The 19,002-nt window shown below is 45.4% G+C and overlaps 1 protein-coding gene and 1 pseudogene across 1 annotated transcript; both read left to right on the forward strand.

Moving 5' to 3' along the window:
* The first annotated feature begins 651 nt into the window (after nucleotides 1–651).
* LOC100823487 lies at nucleotides 652–11,589 on the forward strand (annotated as a pseudogene).
* A 1,709-nt stretch (nucleotides 11,590–13,298) lies between these two features.
* Nucleotides 13,299–18,673, forward strand: LOC100823787. The gene is made up of 7 exons (XM_003572557.4): nucleotides 13,299–13,343; nucleotides 13,651–13,880; nucleotides 13,969–14,164; nucleotides 14,364–14,450; nucleotides 15,829–16,197; nucleotides 16,613–16,769; nucleotides 16,950–18,673. Exons 1-7 carry the CDS (start codon nucleotides 13,299–13,301, stop codon nucleotides 18,380–18,382), a joined length of 2,517 nt encoding a protein of 838 aa, XP_003572605.1. The 3' UTR covers nucleotides 18,383–18,673.
* Nucleotides 18,674–19,002: the final 329 nt, after the last annotated feature.

Here is a 19,002-nt window from a genome sequence, read left to right on the forward strand (position 1 = left end):
CTAATTCCCGTTCTAATTTCCAAATTTATTCCATCTGATACATTGTCCCATCACGTCAGTCCACCGCGGCCCATCTCGCGTCCAGAGCAGCCGGCCACGAACGAGCCTCGCGTACTCGTGTCCAGCAAGCCATGAGGTTCATTCCAAGGCAGTTGCACGATCATCAGCTCAGTCGCTCGCTCTCCTTTCCGGCAATATGGACCTTTTTCTTCTCCCCTTCCCTGGCCCACCTCCACCCGATCCTCTTGGCCCATTCCTGTCCGACCGATTCCCAGCCCGACTCTCTCTCTCTCTCTTCTTCCTCTTCTGTTCGTTGTTCGTTCTAGCGTCCAGAAACGCACCCAATTGCAGGCATGAACCGCCACAAATCCCATCAAATTAATTGTTTGTTGCAAAACCGACACCGGAAATTAATCTGCGGTGCTCCACTAACCGATTCATGGCACCAATAATATGTCTTCCCTCTTCAATCCCCATTTGCAACTGACGCGCTCCGGATGCTAGCCGTCGATGTCCACCTCTCGATCTCCCTCCGCGACCTATAAATTCAACCCCCGATCGCGTCATCTCGAGACCCTTCCTGGCCAGTCCCTCTCCCCGTGGGATCCTTCCCAGCCTTCTTCTACTGTGCTCTAAATCCATCGCTGCTGCATGTGCGAGAACAACAATGGTAGTGGTGCTGAGGTCCCTGAGGAGGCAGATGGTGTTGATGCCAAGCCGTCAGGGAGACCAGCGCTTGAACACCATACACATACACAGGTGAGTTTCCGTCTGCCATGATTGCTTTCGGGTTTAGGCATGTTTGATACAATTATTTTTGTGCCTTGGATTCGCAGGATTCAGGAGATACACCAGTTCCCACCATTCGCGTTCACGCCTGTTGCTTCGACAATGTTGTGCTCGATTTATTTCCTCTGTAGCTTCTTGACTTTGATCTTGATGTTCGTGTTTTCTTTAGTACATAGGACCTATGTTATATGTCGCAGGAGTCAGGAGATATGGATTGCAGACGCGAAAGCATCACATGTGTGTCATATCATGCTTATGTACATCAGAATTGAGGTTCTTACGGAGTTTCTACCTTCCAACATTTGTTGTTCTGGCTTGCAAGGCTGAAGTGATTCTCTTTTCATCCTCCATACTCTGAATCAACTTAGCTTACTTCAGAAATTTATAATTTCAGTTAAACTAACACACTGCAATTTGTGGCGTCTCTTTTAGCAATCAAATGTTGCTTCAAATTTGAGGTCATGCTAATTTTTTATCTTGGGTATGTAAATGTGCAGATAATGATATTCCCAAGGGAGGAGTATATTTTCTATTTGGCATTTATTAGCTCACATATACCGTAACTGATTTGTTGAAGTCTTAGACTGCAATAAGTTTCTAGGCCGGGATCTATGTCGGGTGAGAGTAAAAATCATGTTTGTTCCCAGCGACCCAGAACCATAAAGGAAAAGTACACCTATGTGAAGCTGGTGATGATGTGCACACAATAATTTCGAGAGGAATAACAATTAAGAGTTGAAACATCTTAAGGATGGCTAAAGGTGTGCCCTTATGTGAAAACAAGAGATATAACCTTTTTTAGATGCAATACTAAATTTGTTTTCGATACGCCGCACAATGAACTTTATTCTAACCATGCTTTCCGCAACAACGTGCGGAGAATTCATCTAGTATATATATACAAGCGAGAACAGCAGGCTGGGTTAACCCCCGATAAAACTTAAGAGATGTAAACTACGTACATGGACACCCACGATGACCACGTGTGCTAAGATTTCGAGAAACCTCCTGTACTTAAAAAAAAACATAAGTTCCTCCGATTTTTTCTGTAAGTTTGACAAAAAGAAAATGTAAATTATATCCTACTTTTTTTTGGAAGTCTCTCCAAAGAATTATAAGTCTCTCCTAGAATTTTGAAAGTTTTGTAAAGAAAGTTTCTCAACATTTGTTGAAAGCTAATCCACAAATTTAAAACTCTACACTCTACCTCTACTTAAAAAAAACTGCAAGTCAGTTTCAAAATTGGATTATTTTTTTTGCAACAAAAAATCTTGAAAGCTCATATATACCTTCCTCAGAAAACTAAAAGCTCGCCTCTGAAATTTGCCGAAGTTTGCTAGTAGCATTTTCAGGAAGTTGGCTAGCTAAGAACTGAAAGCTGCAATTAAGATGGATGGCTATTTGAACTGAAAGTGAAATGGATGAAAAAAGGCCAGAAAAAAATATTTAACCGCAGGGTGATTACCCTTGTTGTGCTATGCTCCAAATACTCATTTATGTCGTGCAAAATGAGTTGACGAATTATCGTTAAATCCAGAGTTTTGCAAATGCTCTTATCATATACTCCGTAGTGAAGAACGATGTCATGAGCCGGGCGCGAGGCCGGTGTCGGCGACACCCCAGGAGGACCATGCGCTACTTGCTAGTGTGATGCATGCCATGATCTACTGGTGAGACCAATTGGGAGAAAGGTGTGTCCAGTTGCATCCCGAATCCAAGACTGCTGATCGATCGCGTTGCATACGTCCTTCTACATCTACAGTATACTCCTATAGCTCATGTCACACCATTAGGAGTGCCCTCAAAAGATCGACGTAGGCACACATCTAAGCTCCGCTGCTTTCGGTTGATCAGTCTTTATCAGAGGTGATTAACTATTCGCGGGGGAAATGGGAAACACGCGACTAGAGATTGCGCAAAGTTCATTTAGGAATCTTGGATATTTTGTTAAAAAAATGTTGATACAGTCAGGTCTCGGTTTGGGAAATTAGAGCTAACAGAATTTTGGTTCTGCGGTGAAGAATGTCGAGAAGCAGCGTGCGATGCTTGATGCCTTGGTGGATTATGGAGAAAACATGATTCAGCTTGGCCCATATTTACGCTTTGATGGATTGCTGCACCGGGGTCAGGAGCTACTCCTGGAATCCGGATGCAGAGCGCGTGCGCGTGGGCGTGCCTTCGTTGCCAGGGGGCGACATCCTCCAGGGAGCAAACATCGAAGAAGAAGATAAATTTAAATTCCCCCAAAAGAAACCAATAACTATAAAGATAAAGACAACGTGGAGTAATATATTGTTGCTCGCCTCGTATAGCTCAAACTTTTGGTGAACTGATTGGTAACAATTTAGTATTCCATCCGTCCCATATTAAGTGACTCTCTATTACATGTATCTAGACGTTTTTAAAGCATAGATACATCCATATTTTAACAAATTTGAGTCACTTAATATGGGACAGATGGAGTATGATATTAGAGCGAAGAGGTCCCAAATTCAAGACCCCACGAACACAGTATTAACAAAAATAGTTGTGACCTACACCGACCACACTCCTAAGCCTAGATGAGCCTAGACATGCAAGAGATCATTGTTGAAATAAAACACACCACAAGATGTGTCACAACGTCATGGTGTGCTAATGTATGCAACCAAAATAAACAGAGAAAAATATATTTTTGGTGCCCAAAATTGACAACAGAAGTCTAGAAATAATCTCTCGACTCAAAATCGATCGTATACATTTGGTTCATTAATTGTCAAAACCGGATATTTTTGGTCCCCTCTACCGGTTTTGGACGGTGTTGGATGGTTCTAATTCCACGCAGCGCTTTTTTCCTACGAATTTTACACGTCGGATGCCACGATTCATAGTTGAGTAACCAAATGTACACAATTTTGAGTTCAGAGACCTTTTATCGGAGAAACCTGGCACCTCGAGGCCTCGACATGAAAATTTTTGGGGGAGAAACCGCTCAACGAGTCAACATGGAGTCAAAACCGTTCAAATCCGGAAGAGGGGCCAAAAGTGCCTGGCTTTGTCAATTAAGGGACCAAATGTATACAATTTCGAGTTGATGGACCATTTTTTTAGACTTTGCTTCCGATTGAGAGATCAAAATATACTTTTCTTGAATAAATAACTGGTAAATAATTTTTTGTTATTGAAGTATTCATCACATTAATCTATGGCCAACTTTAATTATGTGAAGATAACACATTATATCAATTGTTACAAAAAGTACTTACACCAATGCAATCCAGTAGAGAAAGGACAAATAGATATGTAACTCCATGCAGAAGATCTGCTATCCTATCATCATAGCCTATAGTTACATTCCAAAATAAAACCACAAGCTACATTACCAAGTTAAACCTCAGATTAATTGGGCATAGTTGAACGGTTTTGACTACATTACCAAGTCATTAGCAGTCACAATCATAAGATACCTACCCAATACGACACCAGAAATATGACTCTGAGCTAATCGGAGGCCAGAGAACAAATACAGGACACCAAAAACAAAAATGACAATATAGCTAAAAGCCTTCATGCAGGATTTTTTTTACATATAAAGCAAGAGTTGAAAACATTTGAATTGTAGAATAAAACATGCCTTTTCAGCAAATCAGATGTTTGAATGCAGTTAACAAATTCATAGTTGGATATATGCACATCCATACATGTCCAGTCTTTTCACAAGTCATCACATACTTAGCTACTCAATTTCAGTCTAGTATACACCATATTTTTTGTGTAAATTTTACATACTCCCTCCGGCCGGAATTAATTATCACTGATTTAATGCAACTTTGTATTCCCTCCGTCCAACAAAGGATGTCTCAATTTTGACTAAATTTGAATGCAACTATACACTAAGTCATGTCTAGTTACATCTAAATTTTGACAAACTTGAGACATCTTTTGTTGGACGGAGGGAGTACTAAATTTGGGACAAGTAATATGGGTCGGAGGGAGTATCATATTGTTAGTATCACAACATGTACGATTAAATAATGTATTCAATCTTGTATGTAAAACAATGAATAGTGTGTTTGATATGTATGGATTCGGAGCTAGTGCGATTAAATAATGTATTCGATCGATCTTGTATATGCAATACTGCAATGAAATGTATTAACCGATCTTGTATGCAAAGCAATGAAAAGTGTTCGAACCATCGTTCAATATGAATTTTCATTGATGTAATTTGTTTCTATGCGATTTAAGTCACAAATTAGAATTCTCGCAGACTAAACAAACGTCATCAGCCTATTTTTTTTTAACCCTAAGAACATCATCACTGACACTTATCATATAAAAAAGCGTCATCCTAAAAGCATCTCTGGTGCGTGATGGGTGCCAAGGTGTCAGTGGAAGGAACGGCGGGCGCTAACGTCGGTCCCGAAAAACTCCTCTCTGACGTGTGCAGCATAAGGAGCGTCGGAAGGTTTTCATTGTCTCTGACGCGCGTCGACGGGTCAGAAGTTCGCTAGTCATCGCTAACACTTGATTACTAACTCTTCCGATTTGCGTCAGCATAAAAGGTTTTTCACGTGTCAGGGATAACTAATTCTGTAGTAGCGTGTTTATGTTACTTTTTGGTTTTTGTGTGCTCCCCAAATAATTAAGTTGTGGTTTCGTCGTAGAAATTCCAAGTCCAGATATCAACGAGTATGTTTAATCGATAGTTCATACTTCTGGAAGCGTGGGGGTCTTACGGTCTTTGACCAAAATATCTTGCTTGCCTGTCTTTGACCAAAATATCTTGCTTGCACCGCAAAAATCGTTTTAGACCTGTACAGCTCCATGCATTATATCAAAGATAACTAAAATTGACGAGCATTAGCTTGAACAATACATATATTGCCCCCATTGAAAATTTCGTGACATTCTCACATGTATACCATGTTTAAATGCATAAAAAGGAACATAAAAATTGAAAGAAAAATGAGCTTAACCATGATTACATGCGAAATGTTAAAATTAGAAATATATACCTCCATGAACGTTGGATGATTTTTGCAAAAATTTTTTGAGAAAACGCAAAGCTTGCGTCTCGATGCATTAGAAAGAATGTATTTATAAGCTCAGCAACAGGCCAACACAACCGATCACTCAAAACAAGAATAGGACCAGCGCCGTTAAACTATTATTACAACCAACGCCACCAAACAACCCCATGCCTAAATGCCAAAAACACAAAAGTACATGATAGCGAAGAAGGCGTCGCGGCCAGCCGGCCTCGCAGAACTCGAAGACATGCCCCTGAGGCGTCTCCTCAAGTACACCGATCGCCGCGCTCGTCCCGAACATTGCGCCACCATATGTCACCGCTCCCCTGTTGGTCATAACAAACGTCCAGCTTCGTCGGTCGATACCTGTTGAGCGCACCCATGCGACCAAGATGCCGCAGCACGGGATCCTCCGCTAACCACTACTCGTGTCGTCCAAGGTGGCGCACTTGCACGATTGCAGTGTGCCCAAGACCTGCTCGCTAGAGCCAAGTCGTATGCCACAGGAACATGCTCTAGCCAAGGGTTATCCTCCAAGAACAACGCCTCCAACAAGGGAGCGACATCAACAACGTCGCCGTCGTCCGATTCGGCTAGCCAAATTTGGGTTTTCACCTGAAGGATTGGACTGCATGCCATGGAGGTTGGTCGGGGCTCCTCGACGACGCCACCAAGGAGGGAATGATGGCCGAGAGCGTCCATCGTCGGCACCGAAGAAGGAAAGGCAAGGCTTTCACCCGGAGCGTCATGACAAAACAAATGTAGCCGCGACAACCCACAAAGGAACAACAACAAAGTCTAAGCAATGCCGACAACCGCACTAGTGCAAGAACCTAGATGGCCCACCATCCCACCATGAGAGGCCACCACACACCGCGCAACATGGCGCACACACCGGCCACAATATCAACCCCGGAAGGAGTTGGCACATGGCCCAAATGGCCTGTGCACAAACTAACCCAGACCCACGGCGGGAACGCCCAGATCTAGAGTTAGCACCTAGTGCACACGACAACACCCCAAGCTAGAGCTCGGCGAAGTGCCAGCTACAAGGCACGGGGTGCCGTCGGATGGGGGCAAAGGCGCGTGCCGCACAACCTGGAACGCATCTCCGACGACCACATCAGGCCACACACCAACACCCGCCTCCCTCCGGGCACCGGCCAACACGCACCAAGCACGCCTCCTGAGCCATCTCCCGAAACCACCTGCAACCTCCAACCGACATCACAACACCAACAACAGCGGCGGTCGCAGGACCAAGAAAATGACCGAATGCATGCAACGCCATGCGCGCCTGCGCCGCCACTGGTCGGAGCCCTCCCGCTGGAATCGTGCCCGCGCTGCCACTGGTTGGAGCCCTCCCGCTGGAATTGTGCCTGCGCCGCCGCATATACCGGGCCGCTGCGCGTTTGCACCGCCACGAGCCGGACCTTCATCGCTGGAATCTGGCCGCTGTGCGTCTGGCCATCGTCACAGGAAACATGCCACAGAGAGAGAGAGAGAGATGGAAGAGAACAACGGGGTGACAGGAGATGGAAGGGCAGCAGCGGCGGCAGGGAGAGAGAGGGGCGGAGAAGGGGGTGGTTGGAGGTGGCGGCGGGGCACCTCCCCGTGAGTCCCAGGAGCGGCTCACATACATACTCCATTTCGAAGTAAAATATGCACATAGTCGAAACACGTGCATCTACAGATCACATGCCAAATCAATAAACCAAAACAAGGAAGAGTCCCACGTAGGTACATACATGATTGCTGATCAAAACATTTTTGCAGCCCTTGGAATCAACACAAATATAGATAAATTAACCTCATTGTGGGTTTGTTGCAACCATCAAAACCTACCCAAATCCAAGGGGGAAAACGAGTAACAACTCAAAACAAACTTCAGCGAGGATCAAAGAACAAGGGAATTACTAAAAATAGAAAAATTAACATTTGTGTTACGGTATCAGTTAGCTAGCTTCTCCACCCTGATATGCCAATCTGCTTCTATATAACAGGCTAGCCTAACTTCTCTATACTCCAAGACGCGAACCTGCAACTGTTCTCCAAGACACAAAAGATAGTGTTGCTTGGTAACCTAAGGGCAGGCCCTGCGGCCACCGCGATCCGCCAGTTCCGGCAATCGCAGGTCGCTGACGGGCCGGCCTCTATTCTGGCCATCGGAACAGCGAACCCGGCCACTGCGTGCAGCAGGACGAGTACGCCGACTAGCTACTACTTCCGCGTCACCAAAAGAGAGCACCTCACCGAGCTCAAAACCAAGCTGAGCAGAATCTGTAGGCCAGGCTTTGATTTCTCAACTAATTATATTCATCACCTGATCACCTCACCTCCGATTTGTGACTAATGAGGTTTCGTCAGTTAATTGCTGCTGTACGTAAATGCTAAAATCCCCATCCGTGGTCAATCAATCACGTTGTACGTAACGTACGTGGTCAATGATCTTGTTCAATTCAGGTCGCAAATCGGCCATCAAAAAGCGCTACTTCCACCACACGGAGGAGCTGCTGCGGCGCCACCCGGAGTTCATCGACCGCACGCTGCCATCCCTGGACGCCCGCCTGGACATCACGGCCACCGCCATCCCAGAGCTCGCGGCGGCGGCGGCATCCAGGGCCATCGCCGAGTGGGGCCGGCCGGCCAGCGACATCACGCACCTGGTCGTGAGCACCTACTCGGTGGCCCACATGCCAGGCGCCGACCGCCGCCTGGCCACTACTACAAAACAGTGCATATGTGACGAGTCATCAGTGACGGACCTTTCGCAACCGTCACTGATGACAATCATCAGTAACAGGCCTATCATGACCATCACTGATGACCCCTCATCAGTGGCGGGCGCACCACGTCCGTCACTGATGAAGCCCTCATCAGTGACGGGCGCACAACACCAGTCACTAATAATTCATCATCAGTGGCGGGCGTACTACGCTCGTTACTGATGAACCGTCATTAGTGACAGGCATGAAAAGCCCGCCACTAATGGTCAAATATGAAAAATCACAAAAACACACATTAGTGGCGGGTTTTACATATATGCCCGCCACTGATGACCCCTGAAGACCTTTGAAGATTGAAAAAATCATAACTAATTCATAAAAAATCAGAAAAAGGTGATTTTTTTTTGCTAAAGTCTTATTTTTTCTTTCTTAACATAGTGTAATAATAGTATCATATGGTAATATTTGAAAAATGACATATGTAGTACAATCTTGATATTTCCCATAGTTGAATTTTAGGTTTTAAGCCAAATGACCAAAGTTTTGTCCATTTTTATGCCACATTTCATGATAATATGGTTCCAAATTTCACTTATCCAATTTTCACACAAATGACCAAAGTTACGCCCATTTATATGTCATAGTTCATGATAATTTATCAATTTTTTGCACATGGCCGGGTGCATCTTCTAACATTGGGTTTTAACATCATAGTTTGATACATCAAACCAAGTTTTGTATGAATTTCACCACTATTTAAGTTTGCTTTTTATTAGCCCTTCTTTAAAATTCATAATGAGTGATGTAAATTGTACAAGACAAGAACCAAATTGAGTAAAAGATACCAATAAGATGGAAATAATATATGTGTCAGCCACTACTGTCGGTCTTCTATTCTTGCCCGTCACTGATGGCATGAAAACACTATTCATGTCCTAGGCTCTGGTTGGTGGAAGTGTGGCGTGGATCGATGAGGTGGCGTCTTCCGAACCGGTGGATCTTCTCTTTATCCACCGACGGATCCCTCCCACGATCCCACCTGCCCATCGATCTCTCCCTCCCTCTTCTCTCTATCCACCGCGACTGCAGCGCCCATCGGTCTCTCCTTCTGCTTCATCCTCTTTCTCTCCCACCCTCTCTTCTCCCACTGCAGCCGCCTACAGCCTCGTTCTCCACCGCGCTTCCGGTCCCGGCCGCCACCGCCACGCAGGAGGGCGCCGACTCCTTCTCTCCCGCCAGCCCCGCCCCCCTTCTCTCCCTCCTCTCCTCTCACTCCGCCGGCCGCGCCCTGCTGCTCCCCATCGGCTTCCGTGTGCCGGCCTGCTGCTCCCCGCCGACCGAGACGCCGCTCCCCCGAAGATGGTCCATTACGCCGCCGACCACCCGACCACGCGCAAATCCGGCCCCCATCGGCCTCCCCGCCGCTGGATCCACCATCCCCGAGCACGTCCACCACTGGATCCGCGCCCAAGACCCCGCACGGCGCTGGATCCGCCGCCCCCGAGCACACTTGCCGCCGGATCCGCCTCCGTCGATCTTGGTAAGTACTCTTTATCTCTCTTGCTCCTCTCCCTCTCTCTTCCTCTTTCGGTTTTTGATAGAGCTCTCTCTCTCTCTGTCTCGCAGATTTCTCTATGGCCGGCTCTCGGGAAGCAATTTTGGCAAGCGTGGCGAGCAGATTTAATTCGGTGATTTGTTTGGGTATAAATTTGTATATAGGATCTGTATGCATCTCTACTGTTGGATTTACTGATTGCTGTGGTGTCCAAAATACGCTTATATACATATTTGTTTTGATTTGTGATTTGGTGAACCGATGAACTCGCGGGCCGTGTGGCCTGCCTTTTTTTTAAATGTAAAAAATAATATCAGTGTCGGTCATGAGTGCCCGCCGCGATGTGTATATACATCAGCATCAGTAACACGAAGTTAGTAACGGCGGCCCTGACCGTTACTGATAAGCCTTTCTGTAGCAGTGGTCTGCTCTACATCCACGGCTGCTCCAGCGCGTCCATGGCGCTCCGCGTCGCCAAGGACGTCGCCGAGAACAACCACGGCGTGCGCGTCCTAGTCACCTGCGCTGAGCTCACCCTCGTCATGTTCCGCGCCCCCGATGACGTCGGCACCGTTGTCACCCAGGCGCTGCTCGGCGACGGCGCGTGCGCCCTCATCGTCGGTGCCGACGCCGAGCGCCCGATCTTCGACATGGTGGCCGCGTCGCAGAGCGTGATACCGGGCACGGAGCACGCTGCGGCCGGTGGGTTCGGTTCGGCGAGGACGGGTTTCGGTTCTACCCTTCCGTCGAGATGCTGGCGCTGGTCCGCGACAACGTGGAGCGGTGCCTGGTCGACGCGCTCGGCCTGCTGGGCTTGCGGCCCATGAGCGGTGGCTCCTCCTCTTGGGCCTGGAACGAGCTCTTCTGGGCGGTGCATCCCGGCGGGCGAGCGATCCTGGGCGGTGCCTGGAACGAGCTCTTCTTGACTGCCAGTCTGTAATCAAGAACTTGGATGGAGAACTTATGCCATTACAGTGCTATATATCACGAAGGACATTGAGGAAGGGAAGAAGATGTTCCAGGAGGTAGTTTTTAGGCATGAAAAACGTGTGTTCAATTTTGATGCACCGCTCTCCTTCGGTCGTCGTGTGTGGTTGTTAGGAGGCCCTGATATCACTTGTATTCCGAGCAAGTGAGAGCGCAATAAAAGTGGTTTCACCCCCTAAAAAAAACGTGGAGGAGGCGCTCCGGTTGGACCCCGGGAAGCTCGCGGCAAGCCGACACGTGCTGACCGAGTACGGGAACATGTACGGGCCCACGCTCATCTTCGTGCTCGACGAAATCCGCCGCCGCCGCGACGAGCACCACGGTCTGGGGGTGATGCTGGGGATCGGACTGGGAGTCACCGTTGAGACCATGGTCTTGCACGCCATTGGTAATAATCGAACAAATGTCTGAATGGAACGCCAGTGGCCCATGCATGCGCGCCACAACCGTTGAGCTCCTGTCCGATAACCTTAATTGCAAAAATAAAAATAAAGGCGTTTCACAAAGTCTGCAATGATCAACACGATTCGAAAAAAAAAGCACTCTTTCAGATTGTTTTTACAATCGAGGACATTCATAAGATCCTTATTGTCTCAATTCGCTACTTCGCTACAACAACCTAAATCATTCTTTGGCCATCCCGATGGTCCTGTGAACCTTCCCCATGAGATATATATCGCATCTCGTCCTTTTCTATCAAGAAAATTGAGATACTTCGTCCGGCCCAAAATAAATGACGTAAATTTGTATAGATTATTATGCAAATTCACGTCACTTATTTAACGGGGGAGGGAGTAGTAAATTTCTAACCCTCGAGGACAAGACCACAACGAAGCTTGTGTACCGGCAGGGACGAAATACGATGGCCACAAGAAAGTGCGCTGTCAAGTCAGTCATAATACCATAGACGGTTTTATGGTTTACCGTTTCATTTCGCCCACTAGGGCAACAATGTGCCGCTCCTTTGTTTTTTTTCTTTTTTGCCGGTACGGTGTCTCTCTCTCTGCAAGAATCTTGCACATGTGATGCCCTTGGCTACAATTGACCGGCCCAATGGAATCAAGGTTTGGGGTGGGCCCTTTTTTGTGGATGCATGACAATTGCTATTAGCGACATGTTGTGAACATCTTTCTTGGATTCATCTTGGATTGCAGGGTCTCGGACTATGGTCCCTTGGATCTTTGGAATTCCAGAAGAAAAAAGATGGAACGTTACAAAAGTTTTGTTGGAGAAGGCGTGGACCATGCATATCGATAATGGTGCAATTCTCTCTTTGGTGCGCATCTAAGGATTTGCGGCCCTTTGGGGTTGCTTGAGCAATGTCGATTTAGAAAATGGAGCTCCCAACCTCGAACCTCACCTCATCAGGGGCCTACGCATCTTCCTCGCCCCGTTGTGCCCATTTTGCTGGCTCAAATATCTGATGTACTGCATGTACGTGGAAGGTGCGGGCTTCCCCGAAGTCTAAATTGTTCGTTTGGCTTACAATACAAAATAGAGTGTGGACAATAGGCCGTATGTTTAGGGTATCGGGGTGGTCAAATCTGGGCTTGTGCCTGCTATGTAGCAAGTCAGGGAGCGTACAACCCGTCTTCTTTTGAAGTGCACATTCTCGATCTGGCTTTGGACATGTTTGAAGTGCACATTTCTCTATCAAGTTTGTGCATGCTATGTAAGCAAATTGGCTCGGTCTTTCTCCGACCTTACCTCTCAATGGGGCGCAAAATCCTCAGTTAAAAGTTGGTAGGTCAAACTGCGTAATTATACATGATGCTTTCTTGACAATGTTCCTCGGAGATTTGGAATGAGAGGGATGACCGAGAAGATATCCTGTGCTCCCCCCCTTTAAGTTGCTACTGTGCTCCTAACGTAGGTAGCACTCCTAAAAAGTTTAAAAAAAATTCAAAATAAATTGAGTTGGTTCATAAGATATGTGTCTACCATGTCACAAAGTTTCAAATCCAAATTCATTATATGCATAGAGAAACAAAAAAGACAAATCCAGATGTGAGTAGGTCGCAAAAAGATAAAAACACAAAAGACAAAATTTCTGACACTATTCATGTTTGTATTTGTCTTTTCTTTTCTCTGGGTATAATGAATTTGGAGTTGAAACTTTGTGACATGGTAGACACATATCTTATGAATCCACTCAATTTATTTTAAATTTTTTTTAAGAATGCTACCGTGCGTCACCCTAAGGATGGGAGCACTGGATATCTTCTCAGGATGACCGTGTCTTTCGGGGCATTCGACTTTGCACTTAGTTATCTTGTTAGTAAGATCATGATTGACACCCAAATTGAATGAATGCAGGCACTAGACCGTTGGTTAGTTTGATGTACGGATAGCATAGGCTTTGGTGCAGAGCATGAATTTTCCGTGCTTTTTTATGTATCTTTGCTTTGGCATGTACTATTTTTCCTTTCCTAATTGAAGGATTAAGACAATCTTTTACTAGTACCTTGATTTCAGAAAAAAAATTGATCTCTAGTACGAATACAAGTACAACTGCCCGCTGAAAATCCTGAACATTCGTCTTTTTTAAGGGGAAAAAGCTCTTTATACGCAAAAAAAAAAGTGCGACTACGTGCGGGCCGTGGCGATAAATAGGTCATGTTCGCCTCTTCGTCTAAAATACTGTATCAGAGGAAAAAAAAAGTCAAAACGAAAGGGAGAGAGTTCCCCAACCAACCGCGGAAGAGCCGACGAGTCTACACACTCTGAGATGGCGGCGGCGCTGCCGGCGACAGGGAGGGGGAAGCGGAAGCGCGATTTCTCCGAGGACGACGTGTTCCTCATCCTCTACAAGTTCGTTCTTCTCCTCACCGTCCCTCCGCACCCGCCAGCACCCACTGTTCCCTCTAGGGTTTTAGCGCGCCGCTCAATCTTTCCGCAGGTACGCGCCCGCGACGATCCTGACGGCACTTCAGGAGGTGGCGCAGCACACGAAGGGGAGGAAGATCGACTGGAGGGCGCTGGTGGCCAAGACGACCACGGGGATCACCTCCGCCCGCGAGTACCAGATGCTCTGGCGCCACTTCGCCTACGGACACGAGTTCGTCGAGAACGTCGACGACAGCGCCCAGCCTCTGGTTTGCACTCACATAGTTTGGATTGTGCTACCAATTACGATTAGTTTCAATGCTGCCTTGTAGCCAGGATTATGGTGCTAGGGAATGTTAGATCTTGAGAGATAATAGCAGTACACAGCAAATTCAGTTTGTTGTACTGTTGCCTGCACTTATTCTAATGGTATTGTGGTACTTCTGTTCCTCCGATTGATGATGGCAGGGTGATGACAGTGACTTGGAATGTGAGATCGAACCTGTTCCTACCCCGAGGAACGAAGATATAGCTGAGGCCTCAGGGTTCGCCAAGGTATCATATTGCGTTCTTGCCAGAATCATATATTCCTGAATGGAACATTACACTTTTGCAGAGCACATGCTTAGTTTGGTAAATGCCTAATTTTTCCTTTTCACCCCCTCGCCTTATTTATACGTGTTCATCTAGTTATCTGCCTCGTAACTTAAACATCATCAAGTGTAATTAGTACTTGTATTTTATTTTTCTATTTGATTCTTTGCACCAAAATATTCAGGATTGGATATTACACATTTGATGTGTACATCTGTTTGATGTCATTCTGTCCTATTGTACTGCAGACTAGTATGTAATGTCATGATATGTATGTTGTATTGTTATTGGTTTCTCCATGTAGACCTTTTATAATGATCTTATCCACAAGGAGGTTTAAGATGTGATCTACTTGGACTCTTATTAGCAATGCTGCTGTGCATTAAGAATTTCATACAGTAAGCATGTGTGTAACTTAACATATTCAGTACGAACCTACTCCCTCCGTCCCATAGTAGGTGACTCAAATTTGTCCAAATATGGATGTATCTATGCCTAAAAAGCGTCTAGATACGTGTAATAGAAAGTCACTTAATATGGGACGGATGGAGTATTAAAGACTGATTGTTGCACCATGCGGGCTCTGTTCAAAAGCTTGATTGATGTCTCATTATCAATTTGAAGATAAAGCATGTCATTCCACTAGAAATCATAGGATAATAGATTTTTTTTTGCTCTGTTAGAAGTACTAAGAATGTTTTGTTCTTGTACAGTAAGGTAGCCATCCATTCATTTACAAGATTAATCTCATAGGATGCCTCACAGAGCTCTCTCCCTCTCTCTCCCTCTCTCTCTCAGAGCGTAAAGGCCTGTTGACAATTCTTGCACTTGATTTACCAATCCTGCAACCACAACTATGAGTATCTCTATAAGAAGAAAGGCAAAAAACCGATAGCATGTTTGGATTAGACAGATGAGACTATTAATTGTAAATGTGTCTTCAAGTTGTTCTGTTAATTATAAATCTATTGGATTCATATTATCGAAGTTGTGTTTGGGACCGTATCTATGTCCAAAATGCCATTTTTTTTACCACTGAACTGAGTATGTTTTATAATTTTTATAAGGATTTGCCCATAGAAGTGGTTCCTATAACATCCTTCCATTTCATTTGGTAACTTTACAAGGTAGATTCCTGCAATAATAACTTTATATGGTAGATCTCGACATCTCGTAGACCGCTGATTATTAGTATCTCTGTACGCAGAACAGCATAAAAGAGTCATCATGTTTAGCCTATAGAGACGAAAAATCTCTAGTTTCTTTGGCAAACTTGGATTGATTATTCTTGATATCGTATATATACACAACCGCAATTGATTCTATCATATAATTGCAGCTTTTACTTTATGGATCTTCACGTGAGCAAGCCTCTAGTCACCGTGTTAACTCGGAAGTTCCTGTGCAAAACACTCCAAAGGAAAAGATACCACGGGTTCCATCTGACAAACAGCTTAATCAGAGTCACCGTCTAACAAATGGGACTGGTCCAGTTTCCAACTTGAAACAGACATCCCAGACAGGCTTATCTCTTGATCCTTTTGATGGAAATGGACCTCATAAAAAGAAGAAGAAGCCTAAACCATGGTCTAAAGAGGAGGATGCAGACTTAACAACTGGTGTGCAGAAGTGTGGTGAAGGAAATTGGCTGGATATTCTGCATAAATATAACTTTGATAACACAAGAACACCTGTTCAGTTGTCTCAGGTAACTCTGCGATCTCCTCATACTAGCATCTATTATTATGCCCTTCCTTATTTACATGGGTGGGAGTACCGAACCTGAGGCATCCGGTCTTATGGTAATTTGTAACATGCTTTGCAAATATGCTAAGATGGTGAAGTACACAAATACATGTATCTGTCATCTGTACAAAGTATTTCTCGAAAGTTAGAAGCAGACATGCTTCTTGTTGCAATTATTTTCTTGCTTTGCTTCTGTGCCTATATGGAAGTTCTGTACCAATCTTAACGGACCTCTTTGGCTAGTTATCTAATTATCTAAAGCCGATGCATATTCCAACTGTATAATTGGAGTATAATGATAACCATGATGTGACATTCTTTTGTCCTCGTGGACATATCTGTCTGTATAGTTAGTTAATTTATATTGTTCTTATCAGAGATGGGCACTAATTTGCAAGCGACAAGGAATAACCAAGCCTGCTAATGCTAAACCAGTCACTGGGAATCTTGATAAAGAGGCTGCTCAAAAGGCATTTTCTTTGGCTATTGGTATGCCTATTGCAAGGAAGGCTGGCTCATCTACATCAAGATCAGGTATTTACAGAATTCTTAAGTGGTGCCATTAAAGCTGTAATTTGCAATAATGCTTCTTTGCTGAACTACTCAAAATTGTTCTATAAAAGCTTTGATGTATAACTCAGTTTTAAATTCTTCTTTGAATCTTTGGAGTGTCCTGTGCTAGCCTTTTGATGCTGATGTAAGCTTTTCATGTAGGAGCTTCGCAACAGAGTAGTCAACATCCTCTTCCAGTATTCGGTACTACGATACCTGAGTTAAAACCTGCGACAGCCTCTTCCTCATTACCAGTGTCAGTACCAGGGCCAGTAACATTGCCAGTGCCTGTACATGTGCAGCAGCCACTTCCTCAAATTCTACAAGTTTCTGCCCAAGCTCCACCCTTGAAAGTATCAAACACTTCAAGCAAGTCACGAAATAACAAGAAGCAAGGTGCACAACAAAATCCTGTAAGCGCTCCTTCCTCGATACAAGCAGCAGCTATTGCTGCTGGTGGGCGAATTGCCACACAAAGTGATGCCACCAACTTTTTAAAAGTTGCGCGATCCACCAAAGCTGTGCACATAAGATCTCAAGGAACAGGATCTGCAAAAATTTCTACAGGCTCTAAAGCATCCACTGTGGCTGGTGAACCTGGGACACAGCTTGGCAGTGCTCAACATCCAGAACCTCCAAATTCTAGTGCCCCTACACCATCTCCTCCGGTTTTGACTACTCATGCAACTGAGCAAGTTAATGTTGTTTCGGAACTTACAGTAGTTAATCATCCGGAACAATCTGCTGGTGCGCATTTGTTAGAAACTAACAGCACACTGAACACCATGCCGCTGTCTGGTCCATGTGACAATGTGGAGATGGATGATGACTCTACATTTTGTGTAGTCACGATGGAGGACTTGTTCCCTGAAGATGTGAAGCAACCAGATATCGTAGATCTCAAGGCTGAGGAGATCATAGATCCCAAGGATGCTGACATGCTAGAGTTTGATCGCTTTGTTGCCCAAGGATGCTTGAATATGGATTATGTGGATAAGAGCAAAAATGTCAAAATTGCTCCTGAAGCTCAAGGTGGCGCTGGCAGCCAGAAAAGACAACTGAAACAGCTATCCGCAGTTGGTAAAAGCATCCCTGTGTTTTCTAGAGCAGCAGCAACTGGAAAGAAAACCAAAACTCTAGGTCCAAATGTAGCGACCTTCCCAGCAACAGGGACCTCCAGTGGTCTTATTGGCACAGGCAATGCTGGTGTGCTGAGTAAAGCAGTATGGGGGAAGACAGCTGGTCTAGGCACCACGGGCAAACAAAATAGGTGCCAAGAAATTATGGCTCAGAAGCAGCATACCACAAACTCAAAAGGTAACGGAGTACCCAAGAATGCGGTCCTCAGCACTGGAACAGCAGCCAAGAATATGGCTCCCACCACTGGAACACCAGCCAGGAATGTGGCTCCTGGCACTACTGGGACACCAGCTAGAAACGTGGCTCTTGTCACGGGAACACCAGCCAGGAACTCGGCTCTTGGCACTGGAACATCAGTCAGGAACGTGTCTCCCGGCAGTGGAACACCAGCCAATCGCCATGCTAGCCCAGCGGCGAATGGGAGTAGCAAGGGGAATCCACCAGCTGCCCAATAGCCAGGCTAACATGGTGAATGCTGTAATAATGCTTGTACCACCGGCGCGCCGTTAAATGTGAATAGGGCCTTGTACTCATAACATGCATCTTGTTTTCTGTCCCCTCGCATTTGCTCCCCTCTTTTCTGAACCAAGCACCGGACAAACACAGTAGATTGGATTGATATCATCTTTAAAGTACCAATAATACTTAGCATGCCATATACTCTGGATGATCGTGCCATCTTTCTGGATGTTATATCTCAGTGGTCTCACTCTCTCGAGACTCGCGATGGCAAGTTGTGTTCCATCTGCATTGTCGCTCAGAAGGTCTAGTTGTTTTGATCTTTTTTCCGGTGCTTGAGTTTCTTGCCTGTAGACTTGGTGTTGGATTAGCTATGATGACTAGCAGAAGATATTGCGTGTGAGAGCAAATTTGCTTACCAGCGCAACTGTTACTCGCATATTTATGGTGGTTGCAACCTGTAACTTCAGATGCCATACCACGTGTGCTGAGCTGTTGACATTTGGGCAGCTTAAGAATGACATACATTTTGTCTGGTCATGGCGTGTTGTTTTCATGCTTTTTCGTCGTGTCACTTCAGGGCGCAATTGGAACAAGACAGCGCTGTTGTCTGTGT

Source organism: Brachypodium distachyon, chromosome 3 (genome assembly GCF_000005505.3).
Source record: "Brachypodium distachyon strain Bd21 chromosome 3, Brachypodium_distachyon_v3.0, whole genome shotgun sequence".
Lineage (NCBI taxonomy): Eukaryota > Viridiplantae > Streptophyta > Magnoliopsida > Poales > Poaceae > Brachypodium > Brachypodium distachyon.

Excerpts from the sequence above, each read along its gene's own strand:
- LOC100823787 (XM_003572557.4), top strand. The coding sequence starts at position 13,299 with ATGACCGTGTCTTTCGGGGCATTCGACTTTGCACTTAGTTATCTT. Across the intron at positions 13,881-13,968 it reads GTGTTCCTCATCCTCTACAA|GTACGCGCCCGCGACGATCC; the intron begins GTTCGTTCTTCT and ends ATCTTTCCGCAG. Across the intron at positions 14,165-14,363 it reads ACGACAGCGCCCAGCCTCTG|GGTGATGACAGTGACTTGGA; the intron begins GTTTGCACTCAC and ends TGATGATGGCAG.